Source organism: Hylaeus volcanicus, chromosome 5 (genome assembly GCF_026283585.1).
Source record: "Hylaeus volcanicus isolate JK05 chromosome 5, UHH_iyHylVolc1.0_haploid, whole genome shotgun sequence".
In the NCBI taxonomy this organism is placed as follows: domain Eukaryota; kingdom Metazoa; phylum Arthropoda; class Insecta; order Hymenoptera; family Colletidae; genus Hylaeus; species Hylaeus volcanicus.
This window is the reverse complement of record NC_071980.1, coordinates 11,177,874-11,201,599: the sequence shown is the minus strand read 5'-3', so window position 1 is coordinate 11,201,599 and position 23,726 is coordinate 11,177,874. Positions and strand designations below refer to the sequence as shown.

The 23,726-nt window shown below is 41.3% G+C and overlaps 5 protein-coding genes across 17 annotated transcripts in view; 4 read left to right on the top strand and 1 right to left on the bottom strand.

Annotated features, from left to right (window-relative positions):
* The window catches only part of LOC128877008 (neurotrophin receptor-interacting factor 1), a 24,685-nt gene extending 16,656 nt beyond the window's left edge, over window positions 1-8,029 (top strand). For all 4 annotated transcript variants that reach the window (XM_054123926.1, XM_054123930.1, XM_054123928.1 and 1 more), the window contains exons 7-8: window positions 390-731; window positions 1,763-8,029. In XM_054123926.1, coding sequence (XP_053979901.1) covers window positions 390-731; window positions 1,763-1,923 — 503 coding nt within the window. In that variant the 3' untranslated portion in view covers window positions 1,924-8,029. The remainder of the gene's footprint in view (window positions 1-389; window positions 732-1,762) is intronic.
* LOC128877011 (protein FAM76A) overlaps window positions 1-12,626 on the bottom strand; it is an 88,297-nt gene extending 75,671 nt beyond the window's left edge. For 3 of the 7 annotated variants that reach the window (XR_008457177.1, XR_008457178.1, XR_008457179.1), the window contains exons 1-6: window positions 12,211-12,584; window positions 11,574-11,638; window positions 11,275-11,488; window positions 11,000-11,136; window positions 10,593-10,836; window positions 9,950-10,187 (exon numbers count right to left, since the gene is read on the bottom strand). Coding sequence is in view for 4 of the 7 variants with exons in the window: in XM_054123937.1 (XP_053979912.1) it covers window positions 9,951-10,187; window positions 10,593-10,836; window positions 11,000-11,136; window positions 11,275-11,488; window positions 11,574-11,638; window positions 12,211-12,306 (993 nt within the window). In the remaining 3 variants the exon portion in view is untranslated. Of the gene's footprint in view, window positions 1-8,705; window positions 9,334-9,949; window positions 10,188-10,592; window positions 10,837-10,999; window positions 11,137-11,274; window positions 11,489-11,573; window positions 11,639-12,210 lie in introns of those variants that run through there. The other 4 variants (XM_054123937.1, XM_054123939.1, XM_054123936.1 and 1 more) reach the window with 4 other exon arrangements.
* A 245-nt stretch (window positions 12,627-12,871) lies between these two features.
* On the top strand, window positions 12,872-13,905 carry LOC128877012 (uncharacterized). Its single transcript, XM_054123941.1, has 3 exons — window positions 12,872-13,371; window positions 13,448-13,555; window positions 13,632-13,905. Exons 1-3 carry the CDS (start codon window positions 13,031-13,033, stop codon window positions 13,858-13,860), a joined length of 678 nt encoding a protein of 225 aa, XP_053979916.1. The 5' UTR covers window positions 12,872-13,030; the 3' UTR covers window positions 13,861-13,905.
* A 152-nt stretch (window positions 13,906-14,057) lies between these two features.
* Window positions 14,058-23,221, top strand: LOC128877010 (exostosin-1). 3 transcript variants are annotated; one of them, XM_054123934.1, is made up of 10 exons: window positions 14,058-14,875; window positions 16,165-16,265; window positions 16,505-17,571; window positions 17,644-17,845; window positions 17,921-18,040; window positions 18,109-18,339; window positions 18,421-18,687; window positions 18,773-19,023; window positions 20,452-20,581; window positions 20,656-23,221. In XM_054123934.1, the coding sequence occupies exons 3-10, from the start codon at window positions 16,688-16,690 to the stop codon at window positions 20,725-20,727; spliced, it is 2,157 nt and encodes a 718-aa protein (XP_053979909.1). In that variant the 5' UTR covers window positions 14,058-14,875; window positions 16,165-16,265; window positions 16,505-16,687; the 3' UTR covers window positions 20,728-23,221. The 3 variants fall into 3 exon arrangements, with proteins under 3 accessions (XP_053979909.1, XP_053979910.1, XP_053979908.1); XM_054123935.1 differs by lacking the exon at window positions 16,165-16,265; XM_054123933.1 differs by having other exon boundaries at window positions 14,058-16,265.
* Window positions 19,035-23,726, top strand: part of LOC128877009 (uncharacterized) — a 93,207-nt gene continuing 88,515 nt past the window's right edge. For both annotated transcript variants that reach the window (XM_054123931.1, XM_054123932.1), the window contains exon 1: window positions 19,035-19,617. The gene's annotated coding sequence lies outside the window, so the exon portion shown is untranslated. The remainder of the gene's footprint in view (window positions 19,618-23,726) is intronic.

The window sequence follows — 23,726 nt, the reverse complement described above, 5'->3', positions numbered from 1 at the left end:
GGGGTTTTCGCTTAATATCTCCTTAACGAAGCCCCATCCGACATTTTTGCAAAGGAAATTGTTGTTCAGAATCGTCTCAGCTACCCCCCATTTCCGGCTCCTCCCCGAGTTTTGGGACACCCTGTATAATAGAGGAGATAGTGTTAACAGTATCTTCTTCAACCACGCTGTTCGGTAACAGTTACGTCGTCTTGCATTTAACCAATCATTACTGTCTATAATTCATTAGTTGAATTTATTTGAAAACATCAAACCTATCAATTGAGTTAGACAAATGTCTTCAATAGAAGGTACGAGTACCTATGGGACGGACTGTGCATCAATTTGCAAACTCGTGCAAGTTTTAATGCACCAAGAGCCAAGTTTCTAACTATTGTTTATGATTTCAGGCGAAAAACCCCACCAATGCGAGATCTGCAAGAAGAGGTTCAGCTCTACCTCGAACCTAAAGACCCACTTGAGACTGCATTCCGGCCAAAAGCCCTACGCCTGCGACCTGTGCCCCGCGAAATTCACCCAGTTCGTTCATTTGAAGCTGCACAAGAGGTTACACACAAACGAGAGGCCCTACACCTGCCAAGGCTGCGACAAGAAGTACATAAGCGCTAGCGGCCTTAGGACCCACTGGAAGACGACCAGCTGCAGGCCCAACAATATCGAGGACGAGCTTGCCCTGGCCGCGGCCGTGGGCTCGCCGACCTACTACGAGTACGGCCCTGACATGAATGTCGGTGAGTGCTACAGAAGAAATTACATCATCGTACGCTATTGAGAGTTTTGAGATAGTAGGACACCAGTGATGGGCAAATCCCTAGGTTTCGAATAAATCTAAAGTTTGTTGATATGTTTGTCTCGTTTCCTCTTTTGAACATTTTCCAAAGAAGGAAACGAGACAAACATACCGGCAAACTTCAGATTTATTCGAAGCCTAAAGTTTCGCCCATCTCTGGTAGAACACTCTTCGCATAGACCTAAGAATGTTATCCGACGTATCTTATATGATAGAGGCGGCAAAGTAAATTCACCTGTCTAAAGGGCGCGTGTGGCCTATGTCGGATTGAAGCGAAACTTTGTGGGTTCGTAAAACAAATATAGACAACATAGTGTAACTCAAATCTAAAGGATGCAATCGCCCTCAAAAGCCACCACATTAAAAACAAAACAAAACAAAACTGGGATACAATGAAAAAGTGAATACGAGATAAAAATACGCGTGGAAAGGGATGACGGGTTAGCGCTAGGGGTGTGCGGGATTCCCGTAAAATGTCCGGGATTCCCGAGAATATTCGGAATTCTCGAGTTTATGCGGGATCCTGAGTTGATTCGAGAGTCCCGAGAATACACGGGATCCCGCAAAAATCCGGAATTCCCGAGAATGTAAGGGATCTCGAAAATGTTCAGGATTCCCGATAACGTACGGGATATAGAATGATATCTGGGATTTCCGAAAGTGTTGTTATTCTTGAAAATTTCAGCAATCCGAATGTACGGGATTTCGAAATTCCGGAAATCTCGAACATTTACGGGATCTCGAAATTCTCGGGAATCCCGAATGGTTTCGGGATCCCGGAAATATCACGGGAATCCCGGATGTATTCGGGATTCTGAAATTCTCGGGATTCCATCCCGATCCCGGGAGGAATTCCCGTCCCGACCGGGATCCCGCACACCTCTAGTTGGCGCAAATAAAAAATAAAAAAACGCGGGGTGGTTTTTTCGATCGTTCCCTTGGTCTGAAAGGTGTGGTTTGACGGTGTTGCAGGAACCATGCCGAAGGAATGCGAACTGGAGCACATCGACAATTACGAGAGGCACGGATCCGCTCACGGGCCGCACTCCACGTCCCTCCACAACCTGGAGAACTCCGTGAGTCGGCCAAGCGTCATAGAGACCTCCCAGCCTCACATAATCGAGTGCACCTAAGACCGGGGGTATGAGCCCTTTCGCTCCAGCGCAAAATCCAGCCGTGGAATGGTAAACGAGTTGCTCACGACGAACGAAAGCGACGTCCACCCTCGCGCGCGGTGGCAGTGAAGAGAACCCCGTGCTCCTTGCGCTCGGTCGTGCTGCTCCCACGCGGAAAACGCGAGGGGGAGGAGCTTGCACGGAGATGCCGTACGTTTCTTAAATTTCATTCGCCCGCGACGAGCAGCGCGCCAATGAACTCTACGAAGACACAAGCACGGACAGGGGAGGGGGTAGAATGAGGGCGGTGGTAATTGCTTCGATCGGAGATGGACAAAATTGAACGAGTTTAGAGAGGCTTCCGTTGACAAAATCTAATCAAATGATTCGCTCGCGAACGAACTGTTATTATTTCTCGAAAAAATAATAGTACGCCTGTTCTGTCGATGTTTATGCATTTATCGCAAATGTAAATATGGGAGACTGAGTAAGAATACGCATAAATGCAAGGATACGTAAAGAACACTTTACACCGTTTAGAGGACAAACCATACTTTCGTTTAAATCTCGATTCTTTACTTGAATTTGTAAAAATACGTGTTTGCATAAACATCCACGGTGTAGTTGTAAATAAATCGCGATGGAGTCGTCTCGTTTTCTGGCCTGTCGATCGAGTACAATTTTGTCCATCTTTGGACCCGGAGGAGGAGAAGAGAGAAATTGACCCGAGGTTGTTGAAAAATGTTGTTGCTTGGTTATACTTGTTAAACGCGAATGGAATTAAAGCTTTTAGTACACACTCCTCCCGGAAGCCGGTTACTTTACCGTACACCGTTTAATCGACGCGATTCCCCCGAGCTAACGAGCGTAACAAAGTTCCTTCCTTGTAAATACTCGTTTCTATATTTTTTCTATGGTAGCCAACACGAACCAACGAAGAATCACCCGAACTCACGAATAACGGAGAAACGACGAGAACGGACCCGAACGAAACGATAGGGATTTTTTTATTGTTTAGAAAACTCGAGTCCGTCGCATGCTGCCATTCCCTGATAGAATCGAAAAATGGAGGGGTGGGGGGATGTGGGGCGCGCCAAAGTCGTTCGAGCTTCTCGATTATCCTTCCACGGACCACCCTAGAGCCAGAGATGGGCGAATTTTTCGCCTAACTGCGAGCATCGAGTCACGAGTAAAAGTTACAAACGAGGATACGATGGATTCCGTCTAAGAGGCGCGTGGATATCCCCACCACTCGTTGGAGCTGCTCGGCTCGCGTCAGGTGGAGAGGATAACGAGGACTCTACTCGACGCCTCTTAGACAGGACTCGCTGTATTTCCCAACGGAAGACCAAAAATTGACCGATTCGTTGTTTGCTGTTGCAAAACTTCGTTCATCTCTGCCTAAAGCGACGCTTAGAAAAGGGTACCGTACCAACGCGGTGCTCCGTCGTGCCCGTTTTACCGTTTTTTCTACTCGTATACAAATCGCCAGGCTTCCTCGCAAATACTTCCATAAATCTTTAAAAAAAAAGTCTCTAAAATTCTAACACAGAGAGGAGGGACTCCGACTTCCCTCCCATTGGTCGCGCTATCGAAACAGCGTAAATTTTCCTTCCTCCGCGCGACGTCACGGTACCATTTTCTACGATGAGCTTCGGGCGGCTGAAAGTGAAAAATCGCGGCGGATTTTGTCGCCACCCGCCAGCATCGGATTTACGGAGAAAGCGCGAGGAACCAGAGATGGGAGAAACGATCGTTCGGGTTAATTCTTCGAGCAACGAACAAGAGACGAACTACGTTTTCGATCGTCGTCGTTCATCCATCGTTTGTGGGATAAACGTTAAAGTTTGAGAATTGCATTATTTAAACGGTCTTTGCTTGTCGTGGATTATTCTCGGACGAACGTTTCTCCTCGTCTCTGCGAGTGAACTAAATTGGAGCGAGAGAGACGCGACGATCGAATCGAACTAACAAGAGAAACAAGAAACAAACAACAACCAGTGACGACACGACTGCAAACTATACGAGACCTGTACCTGTATATACTAACATTACTATTAATTACTCGATATAATTTAAAGGTAATATAATTATAAGGAGCTCTAATTTATGAATACCTTTATTTTATATATATTATGTATATGTACATCGTCGTCGGTTTGGCGAGAAAAACGGTAGGCTGCGCTCGAAACGGTAATCCCTTTTACGAAAAGAAAACCTTTTTCCAGAACGTTATGTGGAAAATATCGAGTCACGAAAAATAACAAAAAAAATTACAAAAATTAATATAAAAGCTTTCGGTGATCGAGTATCTATATATCTATATTTATACACGTTCGTATACATAACATATACATATATATATATATATATTAATATAAATATATATATGTGTGTGTATATATATATTTTTTAGGCGTTCTTTTATCGTGGAATTTTCGAAACGGAAAGCATAGTCTGATTTTTTCAATTCTTTCTTTCACCCCCTCCACGCGTACACACGCGCGCGTTCACCTATACCTCGGTGAATGCTTAGAGCATCGATTTTTAAAGTAACCCAACTTTTTCGTGCATATGGACAGGTGGAATGAAATTCGTAGCAATCTGATTAATTTTTGGAGTTCTTCAAATTTTTATATGGATTATTACCAGTGAAAGATGACAAGTGGTTTTGAACGATGATTTCTTGTAGCATTCAGATTTAAAAAATCGAAGTGAACGAAACAAATGTATGGATACAAAACAGGATTTCCTTTCCAAAGATCAAATGCTGTTCCGAGTATTTAAGCATCGGTGACTAGGTGCGCACAGCTCGTACACACATGCCTCCGCCTATCTTTCTATTCTTCTCGTTTCGAACGGTTTCGTCGTCCATCGTCGCCGATGCGGCGAAACGATAATACTAGGATCCGTGATTTTAATCGGCTTGATTGATCGTACTCTAACGAAGAAACGTTCCCTTATCTGTCTTATCTAATCGCGATCGCGCACAAATTAATCCCAGAAAGGGACGAAGGGATTGGGCTCGTCGAGCCGACCACAATTTTCCATACGACGAGGGACGATCTCTTGAAAAATCGTTTCGAAAGAAAGAGGGAATTATTTCTTTCGGTGGTTCGAAGACTCGGGCGCGATTCTCTAATCGGGAACAATCGAAAGCGCACACTAAACACGGGCACGCCTCGAGGGTGGAAGAGTAATTCGCGGAAATCTAGTCAAAAATGGGGTTAAAGAGGGAGGAATACTGATACAACGGCTGCGTCTCGTGGATATTTTCGTGTATAATCAAAAGACAAGGTCCGCTCGAGCCTTTCCCTCGCAATTATCGATTCAAAGGTAAACGACCAGCACGCAAAGAGAACATCTAGACCTAGGAACGTTTTAGAAAACGCTACTGTGATCGACGGGAGTTACTAAAATTTTTCTTTTCCACGCTGGATGCCCATCTTTTGTGCGATTTCGTATCTTCCAATTTCGCGTGGGATACTTCGCCACTCTTCGTACTTCCACTAAGTTTTAAGCGCCGCGATAGTCGACAGTCGAGATAACTGAAAAAGCGCAGCCTACCATTAGACATGCGAAAACGGTCGATCGTCGAACGGCGATTCGCTGGCGTCTAACCAAATGGGCCTTTGGGACTCGAATAAAGCTCGAGTAGTTTGCTAGATTCGAATACGGGAAGGTTATTGAACGTTCGAATGCTTGTCTACTCGAGTACTCGGGCATTCGAATGCTTATCTACTCAAAGCATTGGTCATTCGAATACTTTCAACTACCGTTCAAATACCAATCAATCATCGAACAACGAGCTATAAAATATCGAAACGGTCCCAAGCCCTGCTTCCAAGCGACTTTTCGAATAGACGAAGCGCCGCTCGACGCCGACGGCGACGCAAACGATGTATCGCAGACTGATATAAGCACGATCATCGATCGTCTAAAAGAAATGAATTTTAAAGAAGCTACGCGCGCATCGCGATATACGATTCCAAGAGCCGAACGATCCAGAAAAACAGGAACACGAAACCTGGGATAACTTCTTCCTTTTTCCGAAGCCTCAGTTTCGACAAAGCAGGGGAGAAAAAAGAACGGAAAAAAAATAAAAATAAACACACACACACAGACAGAATTTCTCTGAAATGAAATCCAAAGCAACCGAAGTATAACACACACACACACACACACACACACAAACACACACACACACATCCGTCGTCTATCCGTTTAGCTTGGAACGCGACAACTTCTATGGTTCCTGCAAACGTCATGGTGCTCGTCGTAAGATTTCTAACGGAACTGAAGTCGTTTTTCTATTTCACATTCTTTTTTTCTATTTTCTCATTTTCTTTCCGGTTAAGTTGGTATCTTCCATTGCTCCGCCGTCACCCTTTTCAGCTTTCGAATCTCTCTTATCGGGAAACGTTAACTTCGCCGCGTCGTAAGTTTTAAGGCAGCTTTAAAAAAAAAAAGAAAGAAGCAGAAGAGAAAGAGCGAATGGGTGCGCGCAAGAGTGTACGTGTGCGTGTGTTTTTAATTCCCCATTGCAGCGAAACGCGAAAATATACAGAAAAGAAAAAAGAAACAAAAAAAAAAAGAAAAGAAACGTAAAGGGTCGTCAGGGAGGAGTGAATCCTTCGACAAGGCCTTCGCACGCCGAACTTTGTTCTGCGGTTACGTAAACAGGCAACGTGGAAGACTCGCGGCGTTTTACCGAATGCCTCATGCCTAGAACGTGAAAATTACACACGCTGTTAGCGGTCTATTCGTCGAGAAATACGCGCGGGACGCTGACGACCACCGCCGTCGAGACCGTGGAGGCGAAGGGAAAAAAGTGAAAAACACGAGGACTGATCGCGCTTCGATTCTACGGTGTTGACGTCCGGTGGCGAGTCTAGGCCTGCATATGAAATCTATGCCGCGGTAACGACACTGGAAACAGAGACCTGCGGTATATACCAGAGGAAATTCTACGTTCGTTTTTCTACCCGTTGAACAGAACACAGATGTACATTAACGATCGTCGGACTTAACACTTTCGCCATCTTGGACGTACAAACGATACTTTTTGGACTATTGGCGACCCGAAGGGTCCTAGAACAGCCTTTCCAGAAACGGAGGATACTATAGTCTTCAAAATTACAGTCAAGGAACCATGTTCTTTGATAAAATTGAGAACGTTCCGAGACGAAACTCGTGGAAATTCAAAGAGGATGCACACACTTTCTGGTGGTTGCGTCCGATGGCTCTACGGATCGCCGAAAATAATAATAATTCGTGTACCAAAGGGTTCGGAGCTGACGAGAATCGCTGCACGACCTATCGACAATGATCACGCGGCTCGGTGCTTGAAGCCGGTCTGAGAAACGTTGTTCTAGAAGACGCCTGGCGGTGTTCCTGGCCTCGGTCGCAGAAGTGTTAACGATGAACGGATCGATGTCGCAAGTATATTTTTTTATTACGCTCGAAGTGCAATCTCGAATCGCGGGCGATGGTTTCCAGTGACGTTTCGTCGATTGTCATTCCGTAGATTGCCTCGATTCCCTACCTTGCCTGCAATAAACGCACTATTATAAATAATGAGACGAAAAGAGAGAGAGAGAGAGAGAGAGAGTGTGTGTGTGCGTGTGTGTGTACATGTTCTGTGTGCATGTACGAATGAGCGAGAGGGAGAAAGTTGAACCTAGCTTGTAAGATTTAAACTGCGGAAAAAAAGAAAAAAAAAAAGAAAAAAGGAGGAGAGGAGGAGTACGAAAGAACATGAAAGACGGTTGTAGAGAAATGAAAAGGAGAAACCGAGAAGATCGTGTAAATACCGCTGAAAGTAGATATGATCGAAGGAAGCAAGCGACTAAACCGCCTCGTCAACAAAACAACAAGCAATATTTAGTTCTTACCATCTCGTAATAATTAAACGATAAACTCCAACTCTGTACTGTATACGCGTGTAAGCGCTCGTAACGTATTTAAACGACTATAAATTAAATGTTAATTATCCTTACACTTCGTATATAGTAAAATTGTTACGCATTTATTATCATTACAATTATTGAATAGGTAATGCTCAATTAGCATTTGTTTCTTAAAATAAAGAATAAATATATGGCTGTTGGATATTTATATTGCACATGTCACTACCTATCATTCGCACCTGCCCCTTAACTGTAAGTCGGGAAGCTACGCGTTCGACCACGGGAGGCAAAAGAAAACGGCAGAGTAGGACTGAGACCAGTCGCGTGATTTAATATTCAACTATCTTACAGGTATTCGAATGTCGAGTAGTGCGAACATTCGGCAATTTCTGGACTAGTTTAGAGTCGGTGTCATCGACAATTCGGCACGAACACCACAGCATCGTAGCTTTCGAATTCTTGGATCCCTTTCTTGGGGTATTGCAATTTTCCTTTATAACGACAACTTCGTACACAATTAATTACTCTTTGCTAATTGTTTTCATGTAATCCTTCGAACAAGGAACTATTTGAATCGAGCAATCTGTATTATCGTTATATACGTGATTATTTAGGCATACGGTATGAGCATTTAAAAACGAACAGCGTACTCGAAGGATCCAAATACATACTATGACCATCGAGATGTACTCGGTCAGTGCACGAAACATTCGAACGGTATTCGAATACAGAAGAATTCGACGAGTCTCAGCCCTGATTCAGAAACATCTTTTCAACACTCGTGCGTACATTGCGCTCCCCATTCGATCACTAGACGATCGAACGGGAATACGTATCCTTCGATCAGGAAGGAAGTCCAAGGATATGTTTCAACTCATAAGGCGAGGTATATCGTTTTCAACCTTTTATTGTAAATTGATCTACAATCAACATATCCTGGTTCATCGTCGTTTATAAATAGAAAAAAATTCTTACAGCAGCACTATTGCTCAATTATCATAGTGTGTGTATTGTTCGTGTACGCGTGTCTGCACATGTAACTCTGTTCGTTCATCACGCAAACATCGACGTTCGTTAAACATAACTTATTTATTTATTTATTTATTTATTTATTTATTTTTTGTTTCGTTTAAATCACTCGTTTCATCAGACCGAGTGCCTGTCCAATTTTCTTATTGTATAATTAAACGATTACACGTGGCTTCATCGTAGTCACAGAACGTACTCTGTTCACAGTATCGTCGGTTCGCATAAGTTCGTGTGCCACAGTCAAGGACGTAAACACGAAGCGAAACGGGCTTAGGGGGAAAAGCTACCTAACTTACGATTGTAACACCTCTTTAGCCACTTGCATCGGCATCCCCGTGCACACACGCCGAGGATAATATACATTCCTATATTAATTAGAAAAATAATACAGATTTTGCCTTATTAATGGAAACAATTAACTATACGTAATGTACCACATGATTCATGTGGGTATGGACATTCACGTGTGTTGTCACAGCTAACCAAGTCCCTGAAAACAATTTCAAGAAAAGTCTTTCATCTCCCCGAAATATTACACGTTCCATTGTTATATTTGAAACGACACTTATTCAAAGCACGCGGCCTCGAACAAACGCAAACGAAATGTGACGATGACGATACTAATGTCGGACATATCACGTATCCAAACGATACAACGTACAAAGACCGATAAAAAAAGAACCTGTCGGATGACCCGAACCATCGTATTTAGGAAAGATTAACGTTTTCGTTGTTATCAATTTCGTTCGAGCATGTTATTCCGATCGACCGTTGGAAACGGCGTTGAAACACTTTTGACAGTGACTGTAAACTCGCTACGGATGGATATGTATTAGTACGAAAATATATGCGAACGAGGTAACGAAAATAATACATTTCTTGTACGAATACTTGGACAGAATTAAAAACACAATAAATTGGAATTCTTCTCGCAACGTTTGGCCCTTGGCGGAAACGAAAGATTAAGAAGCCGGGAAACGTTGAACATTCGATAACATTCTGTTATCGCAAGATGGGTCGCGTGGACGAATGGAAACATAAATGAAAACATACTCTAGTTTCGAACGATAATCGACGAAGAATAATGAGCTTGTGAATTGTCCTACCTTAGAAAGGTACAGGACTGTCTGTTCCGCTTCCACTGTTGGTCCCGGCTTCCGTTTTCGTGGCAGCCAGTCTGTCGCCCCGTTTCGAACTCTTCGACAACGAGGCAACCTCCTTCAACAATGTGGAGATCTTCAATTGCATCGTCGATACCTTGTTCTCGTACTCCTTCTCCGTGGCCTTCATTTTGTTGCGCAGCTCCGTTTCCGACGTGAAGTTTTTCGCCTTCAATTCCGTTATCTGCGAACAGAGACGGTCACGAGGTGAATAAGACTGTCTATTATATAGCTTCAGTCAGTTTCCTAATCGTTATAGTTTGGTTGGTTCTTTTACTTCACAGTAATCTTTACAATATTTTCCAACGTTTCGTATTAACCAGTCAGCTGTGGCATCCTCTTTTCAGAACGCGCACCTATGTATGTCGTAAGTATCAAGCTACGTATACTCGTCAAACGCAGACTAAGTCACGCAATTGAAATATTGGACAGTAAAGACTATATATTAGTTCTCTTAACATACTCTTAAATAACCAATGGTAAATAAATTTTACGCATGACGAGTACAGTCGTCAATCACAGCTAACTGGTGAATCTTATTATCTACCTAACCCCAATTCAGTGGTGTTCCACGGAACGACGAAGCTACCTGTCTATCCTTAGCAAGTAACTGCCCGTCCTTGATTGTGATTTGTTTTTGAAGGTGGGCTATTTTTTCTTTGAGTTGCGTGACCGCGACCACATGGTCCGAACTGTTCGGATCATGAGGATCGTGGGCACCGACCATCCTCGCCACTTTCACCGGTGTAGGGCCATTCGTCTCCGCGATTTCCGGTTGGGGCGGTAGTTTCGTAACGTCCACTCTGTGCGGTCTTTTATTGTGACCTTTCAATCTGAAACAGAACGAGTCACATGAGCGCGAGACACGCGCGGGAACCTCGCGCAATAAACGTTACCCGGTCATCTTATATCGAAGAGACACTGAAATAATGATGAATAGAATTAAGACTACTGAGCACAAAGTTACCTTGTGGCATTACGTATTTGTATAATTACTTTTGTTCTTTGTGTTTCGCCGCCCGTTGCTGTGCCAGTTTCAAGTGTGCCCTTCTGTCCGCGTCCGACTGTTTCGTTTTCGCCAACGCTCGTTTGTAAGACAGGGTACACAGCCAACATAACAATTTTCCATCGACCTTCAACAGAAACATTAATCACTTGGTTAACATTGCGCATAAACAGTACGAGAAGAATGGCGAATTATCGACTAGAATTCTAATCTTAGTATAGTTTATAGAAGGTACTGTAATGGTCATTATTATGTAGGATATCACCTTTTTATCTTCGTCCTGTCTGTCAAAGGCACACTTCTGTTTGCATTGTTCGCAAGTGACTGGTGGTCCATACCGTTTCTCGGAATTTGTACAACGTTGACACTTACTGCCGATAAACGCAGCTATGGTATTGCAATACTCGCAGGCCGACGGTTTACCGTAAGACTTCACATTCTGCTCACACTTTTTACATATCGTACTCGTGTTACCCTTTCTGTAAGATGGAAAGCAGAATTATTTGGCGTCGATGCAGCGATAAGATCGTAACGAATATAAAGCAGTATCAGTGGGGTGCTTACATCGTTTGCTGGAATTCTGACCTACAATACGTACATTTCACCACAGGGAATGCACCTCTGCACTCCTAAATATGCAACACAATGTAGTGAAAGTTTGTGAAGAAACAAAAACGTACAATTATAGAAATTTATGGTGTACACGTTAACCCTTTGACTGCTCCATTCTCTAACCAAAGCACGAAACAAGAAGTTGCTACTCCATGCAATCGATATATAACATACACAGTCAGAAGGTTAACATTTAACCAAGTCCAATGTCCACACACTACTCGTGCTATGTCATAAAACACACAAGAGTGTAAAAGAGTATTCGTTTCAATTGAAGGACTGTGTTTCGTGAGTAAACTAAAACTTCCAAACGGAAACCTTTGGAACGATATTTATGTCACACTTTCGGAACCAGCATGTACAATCAATGAATAAAACGTTCGACCATGAAAGAAAGGTGGGTTCGCGTGTGATAAATTTTATAACCAACCATCGATATCTTTTTCAAACTTTTCGTCGTGGCAACGCGAAACACGCATTTAAATTGAAAGTTCTATTATTAGCCCCCTGTCTCGTGAACGCGAAAAGCGACGCTCGAAAGGTGTCGGAAAAATTGAGAAAAAGCACAGAAAACGCGAGAAAACGATACCTTGCACAACTGCTGTCCCGGGGAAAGCTCCTCGAACGGATGCCTCGAAAAGCATCTGGAACACGCGAAGAGTGCCTGCACGTTGTTCGCGCTCATCGTCGTGCGTCGATTCGTGTTTGGCCTCGGTGCTCCGAAAAAACCGTACGTCACCGACGACAAAACCTGACTCGTAAACGCAACGACGGGCTCGGGAAACGACGTTACGGTTTTCGCTGGCTTCTCGCAGAACAAAAATAAACGTAAAATTCGACTGCGACAGCACTCGCGTTTACGGATTCTTACATGTTTGAAGATGTTTTCCGCGTACGACGCGATTGTTTTCCGTACATAACCGCGTCACTTCGCTCGTTCGTGTTCGTATGCACCGGTTGTTGATTTCAGACGGCCATCTGTGACTTTTCTCGCGAGAGAAACGTTTTCACCAGACACGCGTCGGCGACCAGATGTCGCCATTGTTCGACATGCGAGCGAACCAATCGCTGCTCCTTGCAACGAGAGAAACGAACGGGGATTGGTCGATTCGTTCTCGCGAACATGGTCTCGGGGTTATTCGTAGAATTTGTCCTCTTTGACCTTTCTTCGTTGGTAACGGCCAATCGGTGAACTTCACTTCGCAGAATCAAATGAGCGCGTGCTATTGTACACGCGTCTTGCATTCTTGTAGGTTCTTAAACACGCTTTAGATATAAACCATATAAACATAACCTAAAACTACGTCCGCTACCTCGATCAACCTCAACGTGGCTTGTTGCGACGTAAACATGTTTCATGTATTCAAAGCTGTTTTATAAGAGACCAATTAAGATAGAAAGCTTGTAAAATGCGTGCCACGAAGCAAATGCGACGACGCCAGAAGGAGAAGAAAAGGGCTCTGTACGTTCGTTTACCACACGTGATACGAAAGGAAGAGGACGTGGCGAAATTATTTACGGGTGACTTCAAAGTGGAGCTCACTCGACAGTCCAGCAGACACTGCTATGTGATATTTGCCAACGACGAGGAAAAAATGAAAAATTTGAAAGCCTCGAAGAACGTACTGATAAATGGGAAACGTGTATTAATCGCGCCTGCCGTTACGAAAATACAAAAACCCACGCATAAAGTGGTCCAGAAGAAAATTGTTATTCCTGAAGTGAAGGAAAATTTACGAGTTACGAGGACGTAAGTACTTGTTGCTTTATCGTTATTACAATTACTTAATCTCCATATTCACAGAGAATGAAATTCTTTTTGACAGATTGTTCGTGTCAAATATCGAATGTGGAACGAGAATTCAAGAGTTGAGAGAAGCTATTCCAGGATGTGTTACGATTAAAATGTTGAAACCGTATTCAGGAAACCTTAGGTACGTGTAAATAATTATGTATCGATGTTTGGATATATTTATAAAAACAGGATTCATAAAACCCATCAATTTTCAGGGGTGCAATGGTTAAATTGGAGAGCCCACAAATGGCAGCTGAATATTTGTCACAGATACGAGAATGGCCAGTAGTACGCAACCGTAAATTAAAGTTGAAACCTGATACCAGAATTAGACATAGAAAGCCCAAGTCAGGTCCCCTTAAAATTTATGACGGCGAACCAGAAGATAAAGAAGACTCTAGTGAAATAAAAGAAGATGAAACTGTAGATTATATTGCAATTTAATGTAAACTAAATTGTATCATTGTATTAAAATTATTTTTGCATGTATTAACCTTCATTATTTAGTTGGTATTTGTTATATATAGTGCACAGTGTTATTTTACTAACAGAACCAAGTTATAGCTCTAAGCGATGAAAAATATAGTAATGAAAACACATTTCATATAATTTATTGATTTTCATTGCTTTATGATTCATCATTTAAAAAAAAGCACAATCGATTAAGATACAGTATATGTGGTGTAACATTTTTAATACATATTCATCGGCATAATGTTACAAAACATGCAATATATGCTTACACTGTAACAGAAAAAAATGGTTATTTACGTCTGATGTAATGACTTGGAAAAGATGACCTCATTCCTTGATTGTACTTCCTTTGCGCATTAGAAAAAGTGATAAGATTTTGCAAAAAAGATAACTGGTTTATTGGGTCATTAAATGCAGTCCATTAGATTGTAACGATATGTAATCATAACATTAAGCGGAAGGAAAACCGTTCGTCGATGTATGCAATTATATGCTGAAAAACGTTGATTCGCGGAAAATGTGTAATAATAATATAATAGACGCTTAGAAAAACAACCATTAGATCAACGATCAAGGTGAAGCTTTTTAATTGTGTATGTCGCTAGATAACATTTGTCGCGAAAACAGTTCGAACCAGTTCTTTGAGCGAGCAATATTGTGCAGCAAGCGTTCTCATGGAATAAGCTGTTTCAAAGAGCGAGGAAATATTAAATTTCACCGACGAAGCAAAAGTGTCGTCGAATTCCTCTCGAGTGGCACGCGTTCTTGCGTAAATCACAAGGAGCTACCGTCAAAGTATGTTACCGATTTAATGATATTCATTCGTCGGTTTGGTTGAATATTCAACGGAGAATTTGATTAAAAAAGAAAAGAGTCAATGCTGTGATTAAAGAAGAGCATTATAAGAAGATCGTGGTTCGAAAGTGTGAACAATTCTTTTATCGTTATACCGTTCGAGGGATAAGTGATAAGAGCGTAATCCTGGGTGAGTTACTCATTATACTCCCACACAACACTCCCACTTCGTTTAACCATAGTATCTCTAAACATAAAAATTAACATTACTTGTGACGTCTTAATTTATAAAACCCCATTTAGAAAACATATGCAATATGGTCACGCTCGCCTTTCTCGATATCGTGTAAGCTTTGCGGTGAATTAAGCTCCTTAATAGAGTATTGATTTGCAATAAAAAAGAATAGGTGCTTTTAATAAATTTAATCGGAGCGGGAGAAACGGCTCGCGAGCTTTATCGGTCGACCGCTAGGTAGCGGGATAACCTTGATGGCCAGTTTTGTTTAGATTTCTGAAGTGGAGTTACGGTGCTTTAATCACACACACACATACACACACGTGCACGCGCGCGCACACACAAATCTAAGTCACAAGCATCTCTCGAGCTACGGATTTGACAACAATTTTCGAATTAAGCTGGAAACAGCGTTTAAACAAAACATCTGTTGACAGTTGCAAAATATGAACACAAACTAGTGTATAGTATTCCTAGTTTGTGTATATATATACATATAAGATATAAATGAGAATAACGTTTCAAAGAGAATGAGCTTAGAAAATTTGATTTCTAATTTACATCACGATATATAAAAATATGTAGCATCTGAATAGCACTACTAGGAGACTAATACAGAAAATTCTTGGAGTAGTCCCCAGCTGTAGCTATAAACACGATCCTACTCCTACAACGGTATCTGTAGACACAACGTACGCACAGACACACACGCACACCGAGTGAACATCTCTGGACTACTCTGGAGACCTCCGCGTGAAGGAACCAATAAGCGATTTGCCAGTCTAATCGTTCCAACGTCATTGCATAACTCGCGTTGCTTTTTAAACCAATTATTTAATGCGCTGCGTGCAATGATTTTGCACTTGGAGGCGTTTACCGATCGATGTCACGCGTGTGTGGTGACGCCGACCGAAAATGCCTACGGGCGCAATAACGCCGGCGAGTTCTGCGAATTGGATGTACGTCAGAACTAACCTAAAGAAAAAAAGCCTACATCGTTGCGCGGTTCTAACGAGGAAAATACATTTGTCCTAAATAAGTATGAACCATAGTTCGACACGTCGTTTCATCGAACTTCGGCATCGATATGTTCGACGTTGTCGCTATCTTTCCGCGACGTCCGTGAAAATTCACGTATAGGTTAACCATCGACAGGCGTCCATCGACCGTTTACAATCTGTCACTTCGGCTCGACATTTTGTAAATGGTAATACAATTGTATAAATTGAAATGTAAATGTGAAGTTACTACGGATGTAGCACTCGTATTGCCATGTATTTTATAATGATCGGACCTCCCAAAACGTTCCTGTGGCTAGCGAATAAGGAATCATTCGTATTCGAAGGTAACTAAACTCGCATTTCATTTGTCTGGTTCTTTTATCGGTAGTCTTTTTATAGATAGGTAACGTAAATATTATTTTAATGAATACTAGCGATACCGAGTGACCTAGATAGTTTCTATGTGACTGGTGTACAGAGTTATCATCTAACTGTGCTAAATATAAAAATATTAACAATCTATAGTTGCTGTAATATGTATTATTATTAATATTTGTTATGTGCTTTTTTTGTTTTATTCCAGCAAACTTTAGGAATGAAGTGAATTCCATTTTAGAATAATTTTCCATTTATACACGTATATATGCAAACTTGAACAAACGCGAACTTCATTGTCATGCATTTATGATTAAATGCATATGTTCTAAGCGTGAGAAATAATGTGTAGGTTTAATGTATATTTGTGTATAACCTGATTGCATTAAAAATGCAAGCCAAGAAACGCTATTTATTATTATTTGTAACGTGCGCGTTTCTTGGTTACTGTTACTTCGGCGGTTACCGATTAAAAAGTGAAAAGTGGCCAGGCAGATCTCAGTTGCCTTACGAGCGATTGCCTTCATATTTAAGTCTAAATGAAGAGTTCTACGACAAGGATTTAAGAACATCAAATGGAAACTCTCTTATGTCTCAACGTACAAAACAATGCCGTATGGAGACTTGTTTCGACTTTACCAGATGCAAGCAAGGTTTCACGGTATATGTATACCCAGTCGAGGATGTGATAAGTCCGCTATACCAAAAAATATTAAACGTTATTACGGAATCAAGATATTATACTTCGGACCCGACTCGAGCATGTATATTTGTATTAGCTTTGGATACATTGGACAGAGATCCATTGTCTACAGAATTTGTGCACAACCTTCCTGCGAAATTGCTGCGATTACCGTACTGGAACAATGGAAGAAATCATTTAATATTTAATTTGTATTCTGGAACATGGCCTGATTACGCGGAGGAGGCCCTAACCTTCGATTTAGGATACGCGATGCTCGCGAAAGCTAGCATGTCCATCTTCAGGCATAGACCAAATTTTGATATCTCTATACCATTATTTGGAAAGCAACATTCGGAACGCGGTGGAGAACCAGGTCAAGCTTTAGAAAATAACTTTCCTAATAATAAAAAATACGTCGCAGCTTTCAAGGGTAAAAGATACGTCCATGGCATTGGTTCGGAGACTAGAAACGCTCTCTATCATTTACATAACGGCAAAGACTTGGTGTTCGTCACGACTTGTCGTCACGGCAAAGCATGGAGAGAATTACAAGACGAACACTGTCAACAGGATAATCAGGAATATGATACGTTAGTATGAATACTTGGAAAATAATCTTTTTAATCGTGTGGCAAAACTGACTATTCAATTTGATATTTCAGGTACGATTATGAAATTTTATTGATGAATGCTACCTTTTGTCTCGTACCACGAGGAAGAAGACTCGGTAGTTTTCGTTTTTTAGAAGCTTTAAGAGCTGGGTGTATTCCAGTTATCTTAAGCAATGGCTGGGCACTTCCTTTTCACGAACGTATCGATTGGACACAAGCCGTTATATTTTCTGACGAAAGACTGTTACTTCAAGTAAATGAAACCAGTTTATGTTTTGCTATATAAAAACTAACAAATTCGAGATATAATCAATTTTGTATTTTTCAGATACCAGATATAGTACGATCTGTGTCCAATGTACAGATACTTAAATTACGGCAGCAGACACAATTCCTTTGGGAACGATACTTCTCTTCTATAGAAAAAATCGTATTTACAGTATTCGAGGTAATTGCTTAAAATTATAATCGAGAGATCCTTGTCAACATTTTCTAAGTTTCGACTGAACTTTTTAGAATATTCGCGAGCGTTTACCATGGGAAGGTACTAGAGAAAAACTTGTTTGGAATACTAGTCCTGGAGCGTTAACTATATTACCGCAATTCGCCGACAGTCAGCAAGAACTTCCATTTTCGAAGAGTAATCCGGGTAATACCTTCACTGCCATAATCTACTCGCAGTTAGGATCTACTGCCGTTCTTTATCGTCTGCTTAAAAGTGTCGCAAAAAGTAAATACATAGATAGGGTGAGTGTGCTAAAACCTTATCATCCTTTTGTTCTGTCTCGTTACCACGAATAGAAAATACACGACGGCTTTACGTTTCAGATTATTCTAATGTGGAACTCGGATATTCCGCTACCAAGAAGGCCACGTTGGCAAGGGATCAAAGCATCGATACACATCGTTACGGTCGATGGTATATCCCAACGTTTCTCTCCTCACCCGTTAATCAAAACTAGTGCCATATTATCGCTAGACGAAGATGCCACACTCAATACCGACGAGATTGATTTCGCCTTTACCGTTTGGCGATCGTTTCCTGATCGAATAGTTGGCTACCCAGCAAGATCGCATTATTGGGACGATTCTAAAGTAAGCAGGGTCGAAATATTTCGAATACAGCTTTCTTTCTTTGAACGTTGCTCGTGTTATTTATAAATTTCTCGAATTTTTAAAGCGTTCGTGGGGCTACACAAGCAAATGGACAAATGATTATAGTATAATTCTAACTGGTGCCGCCTTCTATCATCGTTATTATAATACGTTGTACACCGAATTACTGAGTTCGACCCTTCATAAGACTGTTGAACAGTCGCAGAATTGCGAAGACATACTTATGAATTTTTTAGTAAGTCACGTCACTCGAAGACCACCCATCAAAGTGACACAAAGGAAATTGTATAAAGATACTACTGTGGCTGGAATCAGGTATGCATTACGTACCTTTAGTCGAACCACTGCGCAGGTATACTTCTTGAACCATCTTTGCCGCCCATCTCCATTCCCTCCATTCCTACACGAATGATTTTCCATGTTCACTTCGGTACACGATTGTTTCTAGTAGCTTCTACTTTCACGTTCGAACTCGGCGCGCGCGAAATCGCGTGGAACCCCGTTAAGCAAACATTATTTCTCAATCGCGATCATATTTCTCACATTTTCCGTTACTTTCACTTTAATTTTCCGTTACAGTTTAATGTTAATGGCCGACTAATATCGAAGTTTCTAGCAATTCGTTAAAATTCGGATCGTTATTTCGATAATCGAACTTCCAATTTATCGTTTAGTACTAGAAGTCTCCGCCAGTAGTCGGCGCTGATTGATGCTCATTTCTCGCTCAAATTTGTTTCCCGCTCAAACATGGCGTTTCGTGATGTACGAATTCGAGCTGTGCTTCGGTCCTTTTGGCTAGTGATGGCATTTACCGACGCTTTTTAAGTTTATTGTACGTAGTTTTGTACCGTGGTTCTCGTTGTGGCCCGTGTCCATCGTTTCGTGAAGTAGACGACAACAGACAAGTAGGTTAGAACAAAATATCACGTAAAATATGTATCTTCTTCAATTCCATAGAGAAGAATGTTTCTGTCGAACGATTTACAGAATCTTAAACAAAGATTTTAGCCAATTAGCACATTTTAGCCAATGCGTCGAGGATACTCTAGGTTAGAAATAAAACCAGCAAAAAATAATTCGTTAATAGTTTATATATTCGCAACTTGCGCAACTAATGCCATTTTATCCTTTCGTTTCCTCGTTTTATCGACTTCGATCACCCCGAATTACCTGCCATCTTACAAACGAGGAGTCGAAATAGTAAATGACGTAAGTGCTAAAACCATTGCAAGTTACTTTTCCTCTGATAAAGAATGTGAGTTTCCTTTAACGAAATCCACATAAATATACGATTTTTATGCACTTACGTTACTTACTATTCCGAAACCGGTGCGCAAGAAGCCAGAGCCAAACTCCGAGTTGACTTCAGCGACAGTTGCGGAAAAGTAGGAAACTCCGGGACAAGGACAGAGAGGACGATACAAAAATTGCAGGAGAGACGAGGACAGGGCGATTAGGCTAGCATGATTTTTTCCAGGATATTGAAGCAAAGAAGCAATATCTTTGGAAAAAATCATGCTAGCCTAATCGCCCTGTCCTCGTCTCTCCTGCAATTTTTGTATCGCTCTCTCTGTCTTTGTCCCGAAGTTTCCTACTTTTTCCGCAACTGTCGCTGAAGTCAACTCGGAGTTTGGCTCTGGCTCCTGCGCACCCTTAATCGTAATACCTGCGCAGAGGAGAATTAATTTCGCGACCCTCGCGGTCGATCGTTTAACCTTATTGTTCGACCCAACAAATTTTCAGATCGCCTTGGAACGATCCAGACCATTTCATACAACGGCAAACGTGCATGAATACGTTCGTAGCCGTTTTCGGTTACATGCCGTTGTTGCGATCCAACATGAGGCTCGACCCTGTTCTGTTCAAAGACTCTGTAAGCAACTTGCGCAAGAAGTATAGGCAAATTGAATTAGTTAGTAATTAGAATTATACAGGATATTTTATCAGTTACGCAGTTATCTACCCTTGAGACGAGCATCCTATATAGCCTCGGAACATTTCGAAACGATAGTGGTGTAAATTGCTGTTACGGCCGCGTGCGCGCACACGCGCGGCTAATTCCAACCTATAGGGAACATTGTGAGTTTGCCAATTACCATGTGCAACTATCGCAATCCTGCGATCACGCTACCAGCTCGTTGGTGGATGAAGATTAACCTTCGTTCGCAAGGAACGGCGATACTTTGCGCTTTTATGTATTCGCGAATGAATTTTGTACAAACTAATTAGGGTTATCCTATATCGTTTAAATACGAATCGGGCCACGACGCGCATCTTGGCATATGCGATCGCCGTTATATATTGATGTACATACGAATCGTTTCATAGTTATTAATAAAACGAGCAAAATAATAAAAAAAAGGAAAAAATAAGGAAAACATTATTCGACGAGTTCTTCGACTTTTAATGCCGGCCTTTGATGCTACGCAAGTTACTGTAATCGTAGTCAATTGATCGCTCGACAAAAAGAAAATTGAATTATTACCAAACGCTTACTTTCTGTCCTTCGTTGTCACTGGGGCTGGCACCATCTATCAAAGTCCGTTATCATTAGACTGCGGATCTTTATGCAAAATAAAATCTTCGCGATCGTTCCTACAAAAATTGAACCTAAATAGGAATTTATTTCATTTTCCAAATGTTATAACATGAACTTTATTATCAATATTTTCTATACTCTTGCATATTGTTTCCATTTTGTAGTTTCTTGCACATTCAAATTTCCTATATATGCATAAAGATCCGCAGTCTAGTTATCATTTGGAAAAATATGTTACGCAACGTTTCTATTTTGACAAGGAGAACCTGATGTGTTTGTGTCTTTCAGTTTTATCAGTTTTAAACAGCTTCTTTTTTGCAGGCATTATATTTCCAGCTCTAGGAAAAAGTATTTTAAGGGGAAGAAGAAGCATTTCGCTGGTTTTGCAATGGTGTGAAATGTATAATACAATTTCTACCATCGGATCCATATTGTGTTCACACGTCAATACAACAATACTGAAGAGATTTGAATAGTCATGCATAGATACTCACACAATCACAGTATTCGAATACTCACGCATAGCAATAATAAGCAACTCGAACAGTGCCAGCCCCTAGTTGTTTACAAACATCTTTGCGCAAACCTCAGAGATGAACATTATCCATGTGAAAACGAAAGCTCGAAATCCTGAACTGTCCGAGAGCTTTCGTGAATCGTCTGTTTATTTTTGCATCTACACATTTTTAATTACACTCCGTCAATCGACTAGTTTAAAGGATCATTGATTAGCGTAAGGCACGGTCATCGACGTGTACTATTTTTTTCGCGTAAATTGTTAAGCAGTCAACGTTCTTTCGACGAACGCGACCCTTGCGCGATGGGAATATACACTCGGTTCGTTTCTCAACGCGCAAAAGTTGGTAGTTTCGCTGCGCGCGCTCGTAGCGCAGATTATTCGTAAGTTGTAATCATGTACGTAGAAGGTATTCCAAGGTTTTTTACGTACGTCTATGTGTAAGAGCGCGTATGTTAAATTTCTGTTCCGTTTAGCGAACACCTGTACAGCAGCTTCTATATCGATTCCGTGTACATTTCGTCGGTTCCGTTTGCATTTTAACGAGCTCTCGGGAGACTTTTAAGAGGAAGTAAGAAATTACTTGTGACAATATCGCAAGTACGTCTAGTCGTTCACGTTCGTTTACATTGGTACGCACCGAAGGAAAAGCAAACAATATTCGCATTAAAGGTGAAACCTCCTACTCCCCCCTCTACCGCCCCTCGATGCCGTGTATTTGTGTTTCCACGACGTACGCAAAAGATATAATGTGTACATATATGTATATGTATATGTGATACGTTTATAATTATCATGTGATATATTCGTAATCATCGGAGAACAGGATTCAAAAGGATTTTGTAATTCCACGCAATGGCATTTTTCTGTCGCGATAAAAACACACACACACACACATACACACACATACGTTGTGCGTTATATATAATATATATGTTAACGAGAAATGTTATATTTTTTATCGTATCGCTGATTTCGCTACACGAAGGGTAAGCAGGAACGAAGAATCGTTCTTTTTCCAAGAAATGTTCTTTCTTTATTCGATAGGTATTATAATATCGTAGAATTATTTTTTCACTTTACGATAATTGGTATTACTCGCTTCTTCTTTCCTGCGAGCTCTTCGGGCCCTTTGAATGTAATTACGTACGGGACTGTGCAAAAACGATCGCTTTTGCTCCGAACAAAAGGTACTCGCGATAGTGTTGCGTTTGTTACGGTACCAAAAATGAAAAAAAAAAAATAATACTAATAATAATAACATTATTTTTAATTCTAACAGAAGGGTATTTTAACATTGACGTAGACAGTTGGACATTACTTAGCGAATCGATGGTTTTTCATTAATCGGATGCAGAACGTCGATGTAATCTTGTTGCGTCAGAATAACATGTATTTGAACAAATATGAATGATTTTATATGGCCAAGAGAATAAAGTTTTTATACAAACCCACGATCCACCTTCTCGTCGGTAGTCTTTTAACGAAGTGTCTTTTAACATAGTCTCTATCGAGCGATAAATAAAGTCGAAAGAAATTAACGAAAAATATCAAAGACCTTGGGACGTCCTTGGCCCTTCTATTCTCTCGAAACCGAAAAGGCGTCACCCGCGTTACGTCCCCGCCGGGTAATCAGACCACTTCTGCCTCGAACATTCTTTTCTACCCTTGAAAATAAACGAGTTACCAGGCTACCTGTCTTGAACGCCCCACCCTGTATTTTTATACTTTCGTTTTTAGATTGTGCGACTCCGAGACAGACTCTGAACAAAGGCGGATCGTTTCGACATATCAATTACTCTACACGCGCAAATGTAGATCGCTTTCGAGAATTCACGAGCCCGGTTCGATTTTAAACAAATTTCCAAAAATATGGTATTCATTGCGAGTCTTTAAAAAAGTTGTAAATTAGCGAATTTCGTAGATTCGTAACAAATACTCGAGCGGATTTTTAATTTCCGA